Source organism: Periplaneta americana, chromosome 17 (assembly GCF_040183065.1).
Source record: "Periplaneta americana isolate PAMFEO1 chromosome 17, P.americana_PAMFEO1_priV1, whole genome shotgun sequence".
Lineage (NCBI taxonomy): Eukaryota > Metazoa > Arthropoda > Insecta > Blattodea > Blattidae > Periplaneta > Periplaneta americana.
The window spans coordinates 20,939,382-20,953,405 of NC_091133.1; the positions used below are offsets into that span (position 1 = coordinate 20,939,382).

General features: G+C 34.1%; 1 protein-coding gene across 4 annotated transcripts in view; it reads right to left on the bottom strand.

Annotated features, from left to right (window-relative positions):
* The window catches only part of LOC138692721 (uncharacterized abhydrolase domain-containing protein DDB_G0269086-like), a 113,243-nt gene that overhangs the window by 42,668 nt on the left and 56,551 nt on the right, over positions 1-14,024 (bottom strand). Inside the window, exons 2-3 of one of the 4 annotated variants that reach the window (XM_069815898.1) lie at positions 13,365-13,400; positions 1,426-1,614 (exon numbers count right to left, since the gene is read on the bottom strand). The exons of 1 other annotated variant lie outside the window; for it this stretch is intronic. In XM_069815898.1, the coding sequence (XP_069671999.1) occupies positions 1,426-1,614; positions 13,365-13,400 (225 nt within the window). The remainder of the gene's footprint in view (positions 1-1,425; positions 1,615-13,364; positions 13,401-14,024) is intronic. 2 more of the 4 variants (XM_069815899.1, XM_069815900.1) reach the window with 2 other exon arrangements.

A 14,024-nucleotide genomic window follows, 5' to 3' on the forward strand; every position in this document is an offset into this window, starting at 1 on the left:
CATTTCAATTAGCTGTGCTACACTTCGAAATACAGATCATTCTGTAGAACAGCAGTAACAATTTGTGGTGCACGAAAATATTTCAGTTAATAGTGCTTCACTTTATACCTAAGTGTTTCCAAAAACATTTTTAAATACATTTTTTTCTAGCTGCATAGCAGCAATGCAATGAATTTTGCGACAATTTTAAGAGCAATTTTTAAATAAAACTTCAGAGAGCATTTCTTTTAATTTTCGATACTCAAAAATAAATCTAGATACTCAGAAATAGGCTTAGTCCAGTGTGCTTGGAAACATCTCAGTTTAGTTGTGCGGCAGTAAGAGTACTTCCAAAAGCATTTTATAACATAAATCTCTAGATGCGCAGGAACAATTCATTCACCGTATTACAAGCCTGCGCATTAGCGCCACTTAGAGAAAACAATTGTGAGACAACAAGAATATTATCGTTTAAGAAGTAGGCTATCGGTATTCTATAAATTTATAATATAGAAGTCTAGGTGGTAGTGTTACGTGAAAAAAATTGAAGGGTTGTTTGAAAAAAGAACCATAGTCCAAAAAGTGAAAATTTGATATATTAAGCATTATAGTGAGCGTATTCTAGCGGTCATGTACTCAATTAGTTGTTGGGGGAAAAAAAACACCATAGACTTATGTTATATGAATGGAAATTTTCAGTGATTTTCATAAAACAACCATAGTCCGAAAACATTTTTTTGTGAAAACAGTCATTGTCCACCCAGGACGATGGTACATTTACAAATATCCCACTCATATCGTCTTGAAACATTTATTCATACAATTTTTAACTGTAGTGGTTGGCAGTACTGTTTTTTACGTACGCGGCAAAAGCACCTCAGAGAAAAATACTTTGTCACGTCAATTGTATTAGTTATGAAGTCATCTTTAGGTGCAGAAGGTAGGCCTAATCTCTTGGAAGAAACGTAAGCAACGAAAGGAGGAGAAACAGGATATAATAAAGAAAGTGAATATTAAAGGAGAGGCTCATTTCAGCCACAACAGAGTATTTTTTCTCTTAAAGCAACCATTGTCCATAGTTACCTGCATTTACCCATGTTTTTCTATGAGGAAAATTATGTTATAAATGTGCTTCAGTTTTCCCAAGTTTCTATATACAACACCTTATGAAGTGGCATGGTGAATTTCATACTTGAAGTGTCAACAACACCCATGCCAGATAGTTTTTTGTTTCTCCTGAAAATTTATGTTTTTGGACTTGGATTGTTATTAAAAAAAACCCTTCAATTTTTTTACTGAACTTGTTCTCAGTAATGGAGAATGGAGCCATTGAACCAACTGTGGCATACCATGTGAGAATGGTGACGAGTCCTTAGGCCTGTCTATCGATTGGAGGAGACTCCGACTTGTTTTGTCTCAGCATGCACAGGGGAAGGGGAGACTTACCACGGCGGAGCGCGAGTTGAGGTAGTCCTCGGCAGGCTGGTAGGCGAGCGACGGCCGGACTTTGCGGTTGATGCGGTCAATCTCGGCCAGGATGACGGAGGGCCGCACTCGCACCGTGTGAACGGGAGGGGTCACCACGGTCAGTCGCTTGTGAGCCACGAACGGGATGGAGTGGTGGAAGGTCTGAGCCTGTAGGGATCATGAGCACATCATGCCGCTTACAAAGACGGGAGCCAAATTAAATATTCACCGACTCCTCGTCCTACCCCTACTGCGCCTCGCGTTGTAACCCCGTGTACCGTGGACTTCTGCTCATTTAACTTTACTTCCTCACACCGGTTATTTATTTTAAAGTATATCTTTGGCTAAATAAGGCCTAAAATAAAACGTAACTCTAATAAGATCAGTTGGGGTATTTATGAACAAATGTGAAAATTTAAATTAGCATTTCATCACTTTAATGACAAATGTAAAATTAAATTTTGAAGTATCATTTATGGTCCAGTTCAGGTTGCGTTTTGTAGGGTTTATCATCTTAATACCAAAACATTCCTACCTCTACTCATGAATGATTGAACGTACCCGGTTAGGATAAGCCTCTTTATGAGTGTGTTCCACTATGGGGTTCCAGTACACTTCGATATGAACGCGGACCACTTATGAGGATGAAAATGAAGGTGAAAGTGACGGCAAGGTGAATCATATTACAAAAAGTTTAATTGTTTATCATTAAGCAGGTTTGAAGAAAACGTCTGGGGAAACCAGGAAAACTTAATTCGTACTCAAACGTTGATCAGCGGTATAGCTACAACATATCGGTGAATTATCTCGTGCTCAGACACTGCTTTTCCTCACTAGGGATAAGAATTTTTCTCTCATTTCATTCCTTTTAAATGATATTGTAAAAACCTATTATGAATTTCTGTAGTATCGAGAGATCAGTTTACGTATCATTAAATATGATCTGAATTTTTTCAATATTTTCACTGAAAGTGAATATAGCATGTGCCATCTCCTTCTCTCTCAAAAAAAATCTCACGCTGACCTAATTGTTACATAATAATCATTCGTTACCTGTATGTCTGACGCATGTATATAAACATAAGAAGTTCCAGTGGCTTTCACAAGATATTCATAATTTATTTTAGTATGCAACAAAATGACGAGATTTAAATTTTGAGTTTATAATTCGCAAAAATAAATCTTACTTTCTACGTACGTATATTCATGTAGATGGAGAAAAGCGTATGTATACAGGATGATTCACTAGTATTTACCGTCCTTTACGGAGCTTATTTCCGAAGACATTCTGAGCAAAAAATGTCATGGGTCCTATTCTCAATATTTACAGAGTTACGTTTCGTTATTGGAACGCATTGCTGTGAACGCGTGATCTTGGTCAGCGTACAGTCAGCAGCCAGAGCGAGCGCTACGGAAATCAAAGATAGCCGTATGCAGTTACGTAGCGCGACGAGTGCCGTTCACAAGTGTACGACGAAGTGTACTCAAGCGGACGGCGACATTTTTTAAAATGTGTTGTAAACTCTCCAAGATTGTAAATTAGGATGCAAAATTGAACTGCAAATAATTAAGTCGGTGGAAGTGGTGTGATTTGTAATAATTTTTGTGATAAGTGCGTAAGAATAATGTAATTTTCTAGTTAAAAATATAAAAAGATGTCTGTACGAAGCAACTAAGGAGTTCACAGCACATTTTAGCTTCATAATACTTGCCAATTAAAAAGAAATGATACTTCTGAATGGTTCATTCTCTATTTGTATTATTCTTTTACCTTCAAACTAAAGAAAAAAGGCACCTATTTTACAAACAACTTTAAATTAGTGTAAGTCTGAAAATATTGAGACTAGGAACTATTTTTATATGACACTTTTTGCTCAAAATGTATTCAGAAATAAGCTCCATAAAGGACGGTAAACCCTCGTGAATCACCATGTATCTGTAAAATGTGTCATTTATCATCATTAACAGTAGCAGCACCAACACTACCACCACCACCATCACGACCACCATGAATGCATATGGGTTATGTTATGTGTGATCTGCCTTATGGCTCCGGAAATTGTTCCTGGTCTTTCCATCTTCGTCGCGGTAGGCCTCTGTCCCTCTTTTGTACTGGTTGATATTTTCATGATAATTTCGGTATGCGATTTTGATTCATTCTTTCTGTCCTTGCCATTTTTGCTGGTAAAGTTTTATATCTTGTAAAACATTTTAATAATAAATACCTAAACTGACCCTGTATCGAAAATAATATTATGTTATCTATAAAAGTAACATTAATTTGGACGCCAAAATTCTATTATCTTTATGAATTATAACTAACACATCAGCTTCCGATAAGTTATTTTTCAAGTGCCATTATGTAGCACGTTACAATTAAATGACATTGTTTATTTGTAAATTTAAAGACTATATTTATTCGAGGTTGTTAGCTAATGAGCAGTAAGTCTTTTAGATATAAAATTTGAAACTGTATAACCAAGTTAATATGTTTAAAATGATCTTTGTTTTATATGTGACTTAATCCACTTAATGTGACTTTTCTACTGCATTCTAAAAAGTATTAATGAAATTATTTTATTTACGATTTTATTTCCTCCCAGTCCTTATAAAAATACTAACTCAAACCTCGTCTTTGCAGCACATGATAAGCTCAGCTCAGGGTTATGCCCCTTTTTAATTACATGCGAATTAATGTTTAATCTGTGTTAAGGTTATATGTTAGTGGATAATTTACCAATTTTAGTGACACCACACATGATGCAACATACCTTATTAGTACAAAATTCCTTGGAGTTCCACATAAAAAATATGCTGCACTGTAAAAAATCTTAAAAATTATGAGGCTGTATCAATTGCTGCAAGTGATATTAATCTGAATTTTCGAAACATTTATAAAATGATATTCCATTCAGGAATAAAAAAGCGAAAAAAAATATATATCTTTGTTTCTTATAAAATAATAGAGCATTTTGAAAACAGCCTTTAAAACTGTAAAATATTAGTTATAATTATAGCTAGTTAATCTTTCTAAGTTACAGTATTCGTTAATGTCTAAATTAGTCATAATTACAGCATTAAAATATAGACAAAAAAAGCTCAAATAATAAAAAATAGACTCCACTGACGAACTCCAATCTTACTAAAGCAGTAGGCTGTGTAAGTGTTGTATGTAGTAAATAATTATAGCGATCATCCAGCGAAGACATGGAACAGCTGCAGACACTACAACACAGAACTGCGTTAGACATTTTAATGGAGTTTAAGCAGCGAGCTAGCCATGTTAAGAGCTTGCGTTATTAGATGCCTTGTAGCGATGTAAACAGTTGCAGCCAGCAGCAAACATCCCTGTAATCTCATGGAATAATAAATGAACTCAACCACATCTAATGAAAACTTTAACAACGCTTAATCCCCACAACCACACAAAAAGAAAGAATCGTGTACAGGAATACGACTACAATACCTACACTGTGTCGATACAAAACAAACTTTAGTGATATTAATTTTACGTTTCTAAATTGGTCTGATTTCAAACCGTAACCTTTTGTTCTTAATTCGCTTAATAAATTTAGCATAAATTGTTTAATTGGTGTTATTCAAAAGTTATAATAGGTTTTAAACCACTAAAACTTTGTTAAAAATAATGTGTAAAAATGTAATAAAACATAATCTTATTTAAAATTAAGGTCATGATAACTATTTTCAGTTATTTTATTTCGGTTACTTTGGAAATGTTTATTTTTAAATGTAAGAAATCACAGTTATTAAAGTAATTCTTATATGGCTTTCTCGTAAATTTATTTCTTGAGATAGTGGGTTTTTCTGCACGGTATCGAATTGGTTTTGTCAAATGTTATTTTAATTGTAATGAAGAATTTTTCATTTCCCTTAAAACATTTTGTAGGTCAGTATCCTGAATACCGTTTAAAATCTGGAAAAAAAAGTATTAATATCAATATTTGGAGAACAAAAGAGCGGCTATGCTTCAAATTATGTAACTAGTCCTTTACACGATCAAACTTTATTTATTTTTTAATAGATTAGTGCTTTATTTCTATTTAATATTACTTAAAAGAAACTCCAACAATTTCAAAAGTGCTCTAACATTTAAATAACCCTATACATCAAGTATTAGCCTTAAAAGGTTTTCGCATATTTAACACTTAATAGGTCCAAATTATTATGCCTGTATATACTGTAAGGTTCCTTTTCTATTACATTGCATAGCTACTGTAATGTTGTACGGGGCTAGTTACATGTGGCCCTGTAAAGAATGTGTACTGAAGCATTACGAACTCGTCTACTTCATTTGATTTTAGGGTTAAAAGAAAGATACTACTGTCCCTCTACTTATTTCCCTCACCAGTGATGCTACTAACTGAACAATGACGAAGAATCACTGAGCTACTTAACTGAAGTTCCCATATCTACCACACATCTCTGAGTTAAATACAGTGGAAGCTCTCAAGTTCGACAGAAAACAAGTTCGACATTCTATAGTTCGACTGCTTACATAGGAGAATTAGACACGCCCCTATACGGGCACTAAGAAATGAGTTTGCCATTTGAATGGTAATTGGTTCTGTGTCTTGTAGTGATACTTTTGTTAAAGAAAAACAATATTTTATTGATTAGGACATCCATATTTAATCACTGATTTTAAATTAATGAACTCTTCTTTCTCTATTTGAGAATTGTGCCGTTGGTGAGACGGAACTGTCGAAACCCACTGTGGTACTAGAAACGCATATACAAGTCTGGGGGGGGGCAGGAAATGCAAGTACAGTACTGTATTCGTTGAAGGATAACCAATAAGAATTTGTATTCATTTCACCTGCCACACCCACTACTCTTATTGGACTGAACTTTTAATTCTGTTCAGCCGAACTTAGGAGAGTCCACTAATCATATTTCTACGTGTCTCAACCAGAAGAGTGGCTGTTTTCACCTCTTTTCCCATCTTTCAGCACCCTCAACTCAGTTACGGATTGTAAACTACTTATTTTAAATTATTTGGATAACAAGACTCAAACAATTCGTCCTACATTGAAATATTACTCCAATAAGACCCCTATATTTAATCTTGATCTCAATAATTCTTCTTAATCTTGCAATGTTTCCTCTAACGGTTTTTCTGCCAATTTTCCTAGCAGAAAATGTTTACCGACTTGACGACTGCTCGGAAATTTGAAAAAGCCTTTATCCTTGTTCTCAACAGAAAATTACTGCTGTGTGTCAAGAGTTCACTGTATGCATATTATTAAAATATTTTGGACTTACGAGTAATCCCATGCATATCTACGAGTGTATTTTATTACAACTGTTTTTGAGCATGTCATTTCTTAATTTAATTTGGGGTTTCATAATGTTTTCAATACATCAATTAAGTTCTTGTGGTTACCTTTTTCTTTTCCTTTTATAAATTTCATCAACTGATATAATTTTATTTGCTAGGTGTAAAGAATTCGGATTCCTTCTACATACATATTCGGGATATGTAATTGTATTTAGATATGAAAATAATTTAATTTAGAGATTTCTAAAACTCCAGATCTAGCCAACACAGTTTGGATAGAAAGTTCTCATCGGAAAGTAGATCACCCGTCAATAAATTTAGCTCTGAAGTTTACGTTCTTGGCAGCATGTATTTAAACGTGGAACAGTTTCGCAATTGTGTGGGAGCTGGCTGGTTTGATTCATTGCGTAACAAGGGACCAGTTGATGCAGGGCGTTTTGCCAGCATCCGGCCTGCATCTTTCGGATGTTTACACGTTAACAGGATTAGATTTTAGGCGTTAGATTTTCTTTTATGTAAGCGGTGAGACTAGTGTGATGATAATGTGGGACCAAACAAAATTTGTGAGAACAAAGCATAGGTCTTGGAAATCAAATGTAAATTTTTTCACAGAAGATTTAGAGATTGTATATAGAAAACATCAATTGCGTTACTATAAGACAAATGTACGTCATTGGGTTATTTTAAATATTGACTGAAATTCTTGTATTGTCCTGGCATAAATAAGTGAAGATATGTTAAACAACTGTCACTTTTAAATTAACATATAAAGTTTATTGTTGAAGTAAATGTTTAAGATATGGAAATAAACAGGCCTACTTCATTTCAAATTCTGTACAGATCATTTTGTATTGCCACAAATCCATCTTATCCTGAAGAAATAATTAGTTTTGTTTAATTTAAATCAATGATTAGGCCAATAATAGTTAAGCTAAGTTTTGGAACCAATTTACTTTAATCCATAAGCTTGTAAAAAAAAAGGTACAGTATCTGGAAATTTTAACTATTTTCTTTTACCATATTGAGGAATATTAATTTAACAATTATACCAAAAGAATGAGAGCCGTTAAGAGCACTGTTAACCACTCACTTCAAAATAATTGCAATTTACTAAATTTTTATTCAATTTATACAGCCATAACCAAGAACTAAGCCTTATTAGACATATCGTTTATAAACTACTGTTGTGTTTAGATAGCTTGACCGGTCATAACATTCTCCGCAGTAAACCAGGCAAGTCTATTATCCTGATAACGGAAAAGGAGATTTGGGTTAGTTGCTGTGCAGGTCTTGTAGAGTTCACTTCTTATCCTTCAGAAAATGCGTAGTATACTAACTATTGTAAAAACATTAGTACTGTACCGTAATGGAATCAATACAGACATTATAGTGTACTTTATTGTGAGTGGAAGAGTGAAAAGAGAAGATCTACATCTCGCCAAAATGTAAAAAAATGTAAAAAAATGTAAAAAAAATGTAAAAAAATTGTACAAAATTGTAAAAATTGTAGAAAATTACTAAATTGTAAAACTATAAAAATTTGTCAAAATTGTAATTGTAATATTGTAAAATGTTGACATGTTCCACATCTTAAAGCTTCATTGCTCATGTAAGATCTATGGAATAAAATAAATGAATGAATGAATGAATTACGTTATGCTGAGTACGAGTGTTTGGATAGTAGTGAGTTCAAAAAATTCTGGTCGCCCATGGAGTGCAGGTACGTGACCAACGTTTTTCAACGTGGCTATAACTTACGTCAGTGTTTATGCAGTTCTCTCTTTCCCTCTCCTGCACCACTGAATATGCTGAGAAATTGACTCATTCCACACCACTCCTACTCAAATGTTCATGGATAACACCGGCCAAGCTATCTAAACACAATAGTACATGTAGCTATATACAGGGACATCATTATATTTTTACTAACATTTTTAATATTAACCTGGCTATACCTTTGGATTAACTTTTGAGAACCGGAAACACCGTTTGCTACCCCCTTCCACGACTGGAGTTCGATGATACTTGCGTAAAATAGAAACAAATCACTTTACTAGGTATAGGAGGGAAGAAAAGTAGTTCATCCATTTACGTAAACTAGGAAATATCGCGATTTTGAGTTTGATAATTTTCATTAGGTTTTTGTTTAATAAAAATACAGTACTGTATTAACAGTAAGTGTTTTTACTCACGAACTGAGCTATCCATGCGGACGTATTCATTTTGCAGTGTATATAATACTGTCTACAGCATATTAGCGTACAATTTAGAGAATGAAGTTAAATTGAAAAATAATCATAATGTGGATATTTAAACACATTTTTGAAAATGATGGCCGTTCATTTCAATACAGGCTTCAGTTCTTTTGTGCATATTATCGCACTGTAGACTATTGTATCTAATTCCAATTACCAGTTTCGTCCTTCGTACTAGTAACTCATGTGAAATAATTCTGTACCTACTCTATAAAAGAGTGCCTTACGTACTGTAAATTCAATCTTCACTTTTTCCCTATCCGAAAAGATAAAATTACTCAAACTTGCTATCTACTATCCATCCAAGTGGTTTTGTCGCAGGGTCATAGAAAGGGGGGGAATCACGTGACAGTTAACTGCTTAACGAGACCCTTTTATTTAAGTTATTTTAAACAGTTCTATAATATTACGTAGACGTCCAATTCCTAACATAAATTTATGTTTTCAGAAAAGAGCTAAGACAGCCCAACCACTAGCCTTTACAGAGGGGGAACAGAAGCGGGGGGGGGGACCGGGATGCGACGTAGGCAAACGGACGACAGCACCTGTGCGAAAATATGATTTAATATTGAAAGCTCTTTCGTGACTGGAAAACGCGAACATATTTCTGGAACGTACTATACTCACTAACTCAGTATACGCGGCCTTGGTTCTGTGTGGTGGACGATTGGAATTTTACTAGTAGAGGGGGTGGGAGTGAAATATATTCAAAAACTCAGGTACAATAAAAATTGAAGTAAAAATAAAATGATGTCCCTGTACAAGTGGATTATTCAGAAGGGGTTAAGATTGGACTTTTTCCATTACTGGCACAGAAAGAGTAAAATACATTACAAAAGTACACAATGTTTCGAAAGTTAGATCTACTTTTGTCTTTAGATGAAAAATCATGTTTATAGAGAAAACGTGTAGACCTACTAATTCTTGACGTTGTCGTTCCGAATAGTTAACTCCACGTAGGCGACTGAAAAAAGCGAGATGTTATCAGTGAATGAAGAAGTATCTAAACGAATTACTTTTAATTGGATTATTTTACGACGCTTTATCAACTGTTATGGTTATTTAACGTCTGAGTGAGATGAAGGTGATAATATCAGAGAAGTGAATCCAGGATCCAGTGCCGAAAGTTTCCCAGCATTTGATTTTAATGGGTTGAGGGAAAACCCGGAAGAAACCTCAGCCAGGTAATTTATTCTAACCAGTATTTGAACCCAGGCTCGCTCGTTTCACGATCAGACATGCTAGCCGTTACTTCACAGCTGTGAATTTTAAGGGAATTCCAAGAAACTATTGACAGGTGCAGTATGAAGTTTAAGCGGATAAAATGAAATACATAGGCTGAAGACTGGTAGAAAGAACAACACATATGTTGTCATCTAGTGAACTGATGAAGATTTAACGAACGAAAGACACGGTTGCTCAAACAGATTTCTTCTGAAGTTTTGTAGCTTTGTTCTCACGGCTAACCACAAACAGGAATGATTTAAACTGGATTGGATAATGTGGACTTCATATATTATATTTTTATTTTTTCATCAGCAATGAAAAGAGTCAATGCAAACCTTCTGTTATCGCCAAGTTTCGGATCTTTTGAAAATTCTCCTTTTTCGCTTGTACCATGTTGTTTTGTAATGCAGTGATATTGTAGAAATTCTTTTTTTTATTCATTCTAAAATGTTGTTATTATATCATTCCACTTTGTCAATGCCTGTTATTGTGTTAAATTCTTCTGAAATTATCTTCAGATCCGAAAATGTATACATTCTGTTTTAAATTTCTTTTCAACTCCTGTCAGTTTAGTATTTATAATAACTGTACCATTTATATATGTGGACTTATATATTATATTTTTATTTTTTCACCAGCAATGAAAAGAGTCAATGCAAACCTCTTGTTATCGCCAAGTCTCGACCTGATATGGATCTTTTGAAAATTCTCCTTTTTCGCTTTTGTAACATGTTGTTTTGTAATGCAGTGATATTGTAGTTATTATTTTTTATTCATTCTAAAATCATTTGTTATTCTTATATCATTCCACTTTGTCAATGCCTGCTATTATGTTCAATTCTTCTGAAATTATCTTCAGAACCGAAAATGAATACATTCTGTTTTCAATTTCTTTTCAACTTCTGTCAGTTCAGTATTTATAATAACTGTATCATTTATTACTTAATTGCCTCAGGACAGTAGCCTATCTAAGACGGATAATTTGAAGATCAACAATTTACACTAAATGTAACAAACAATATAAGAACAAAAATGATACAAATTTAACTACTCAAAAGACAATAATTTTAATCGACATACGTGTTACTGAAAGTGTGATAAAGATTTCTTCCTATTTCTACAAATAGCTAACGATAATTCCTTACACTTAAGCAAAATATTGAAGTAACAGAATTGTTGAGTCTTAAATAAAGAACCAAATTACATACGACTATCTACAGAAAAGGTTCAGAAGAGATGAAGTAAACGATTGAAGTGAGCTTTATATTTCTAAATAGATTGTAAAATGGACCGTTTTACACAGGGCATCTCAAATTAATCCTTCTTCGTTAACTGTGTTCAAACGCGCAGCACACATACCACTGCCGTACTGTACGTTAATTAACGCGATTATGATCCCTTCCTGAGCTCCCTGACGCTGTAACATTAGTCCTTATCTCTCATGCTGTTCGCATTGTGAAAGTGGTGTAAACAGTAGGAAATACCTACTTGATTTTCACTGGAATACACTTTTTATTTAGATACCTTGAGCGCTCTCTGTGCCCCACTATAAAAATTAAGTATAGATTGTCACCTGACTCATATTTCACATACCATAATATAAAGTGTGTTCTGAATTGCAATTTAGAATATAATTTGCAGATTTGAGTGTAATGAAATTCCTCTTCCTTTACTAACAATAACAGACAGTAATGCTGAAAGTAAACGTTCGTGTATTAATATACGTTTAAATATTGTAAAAAATTTGCCTCTATAACGAAGAATTCTACAACTTCTTGAAGCAGTTTCAAGATTCCTTACAGAAGACAGGATTAATTTTCTTAATGTAAGCTATGGCATAAAATTTGGTTAATGTAGACTAAAGCAAAGTTCTTAAGAAGTGTATTAATGAATTACTATGAAGCACATTGTTTAAACAACTTATTTGTTGGTACTGCAACACTCACTAATCTGAAGTTAGTGTAAATAACAAGTAAACTATTATTACTATAACATAGTTTATCTCTACCAAAAAAAGTAGTTTTTACATATTAATATTTTGCTCAGATCGATTTAAACGCGAGAAATAAACAATTATGGCTTAATAGGAAGGACTTCGGTTACGCTATATCATCGCTTGAAATACATATATACAGTATATATATATATATATATATATATACTTACAGAGGTTTGAACTAAATGAGTTTTACAGATTCTAAGGGATTTTATCGGAGAGAGAAACGGACAAGTTTTCAATCTAGCTTATGATGTGAAACGTAACCTTTTGACCGTTGTAATACGTCATGCAGTTACACTGATTATAATAAATGTTATTACTAGCTTAAATCAAATTCCCATACTATTACAAGTTGAGTGTATTAACTTTCACATATCGTAATCTTGTTCATATATCGAAATAGAAGGCTCTGACATATTTCCATGCTTTCCACTGCCTTCTGAATCACAAACCACAAAAATCGTATTACTATCTCATTTCTTTGCTGTGAAATAGTACTCCAAAGAGTGTATACATCACTTTGGGACACTCCGTATAAAATATGGTATGTAGTATATGTGTATTTTAACGATGAGGAAGCCCAATTGAAATCTTTTCTCCCACATTTTTGGATATTTTTATTTGCAAGCATTCAATTACGATATTATGTTCACAGTATTTTTATGTACCGTCGCGAGGGGTGACTTTGTGCCATGAGGCTGACTTTGTACCATTCGCGAAAAACGTATGGAAGTATTCTTTAAGATGTGACAAGGTTTTAAAGTCTACTTCCTTACGTTTTTTTTATGAAATGCGGGAATGGCACAAAGTCACCTTCCTGGCACAAAGTCACCCCGCGCGACGGTATTTTAAATTGCATATCTATAATTTATAATAATGTATATTGTAAGGACTATTTCTCTTGTATTACATTTCGTTTATTTACTTGGTTTTCTTATTGGAGGTTAGTGTAAATTAAACATATATTATTATTCTATTTACGAAAATACTTATAATAGCTACAGAAGGAATCTTAATTCTCAGCGAGAAATGCAAAGCTTATTTAGTTACATGTACTTTAATATTGCAATCGTTGTACAATCTTGGCGCAATGTTTGCAGTAAGAGTGGGCAGTGTTCTTACCGTGTACTTCACCTACCTTCCCAACTCCAAACAGCCTTGGATGACGGGCGGCCTGGAGATGCAGGCTCCCTCGAAGATTGACCCAGCGAAGACGTTAGGAAGGAGGCAGGTTTAAAGGTGGAGGAAATTGACAAAAAGAACAGAGGAGACTCAATTAGATTCCTTTCTTTCTGGTTAAGGCTTCGACAACATTTGAAGGAGCACAGCGCAGTCGACGGTTTGGTGGGCGGGGGCTCAGGGAGGATTTCCTGGTGACGTCATGCGAGAGATCGGAGTTTTGATTTATAATTATTTCAATTATGAATATATTTATTATTCTTAACATTGAAGGAGTTTATACGAAAATGCGAGCGATAATAAACAAACGAAGTTTAGTGCAATAATGACTGTTCGGGATCTTTCACGTAAAAGAAATGAAACAATAGATGATCCGACTTTGACATGTGATCATGACACACGATTATTGTGCCTTGAAACGAGCTGACCCTTTGTCCCTATACTAAACTTCATAATAAAGAGTAGAGCGAGCATTGAGTCGTGGCCAGTTTGGTGAAGACATTCCGGTCGTATTTTTCTCTCTTTTTGCTGAACGTCTGCTATTCATATTTGGGATGAAATCAGGCTGATTTTGTTTTAATACCAAATTTATATAAGCTTCTCAAAGTAATTTCTACAC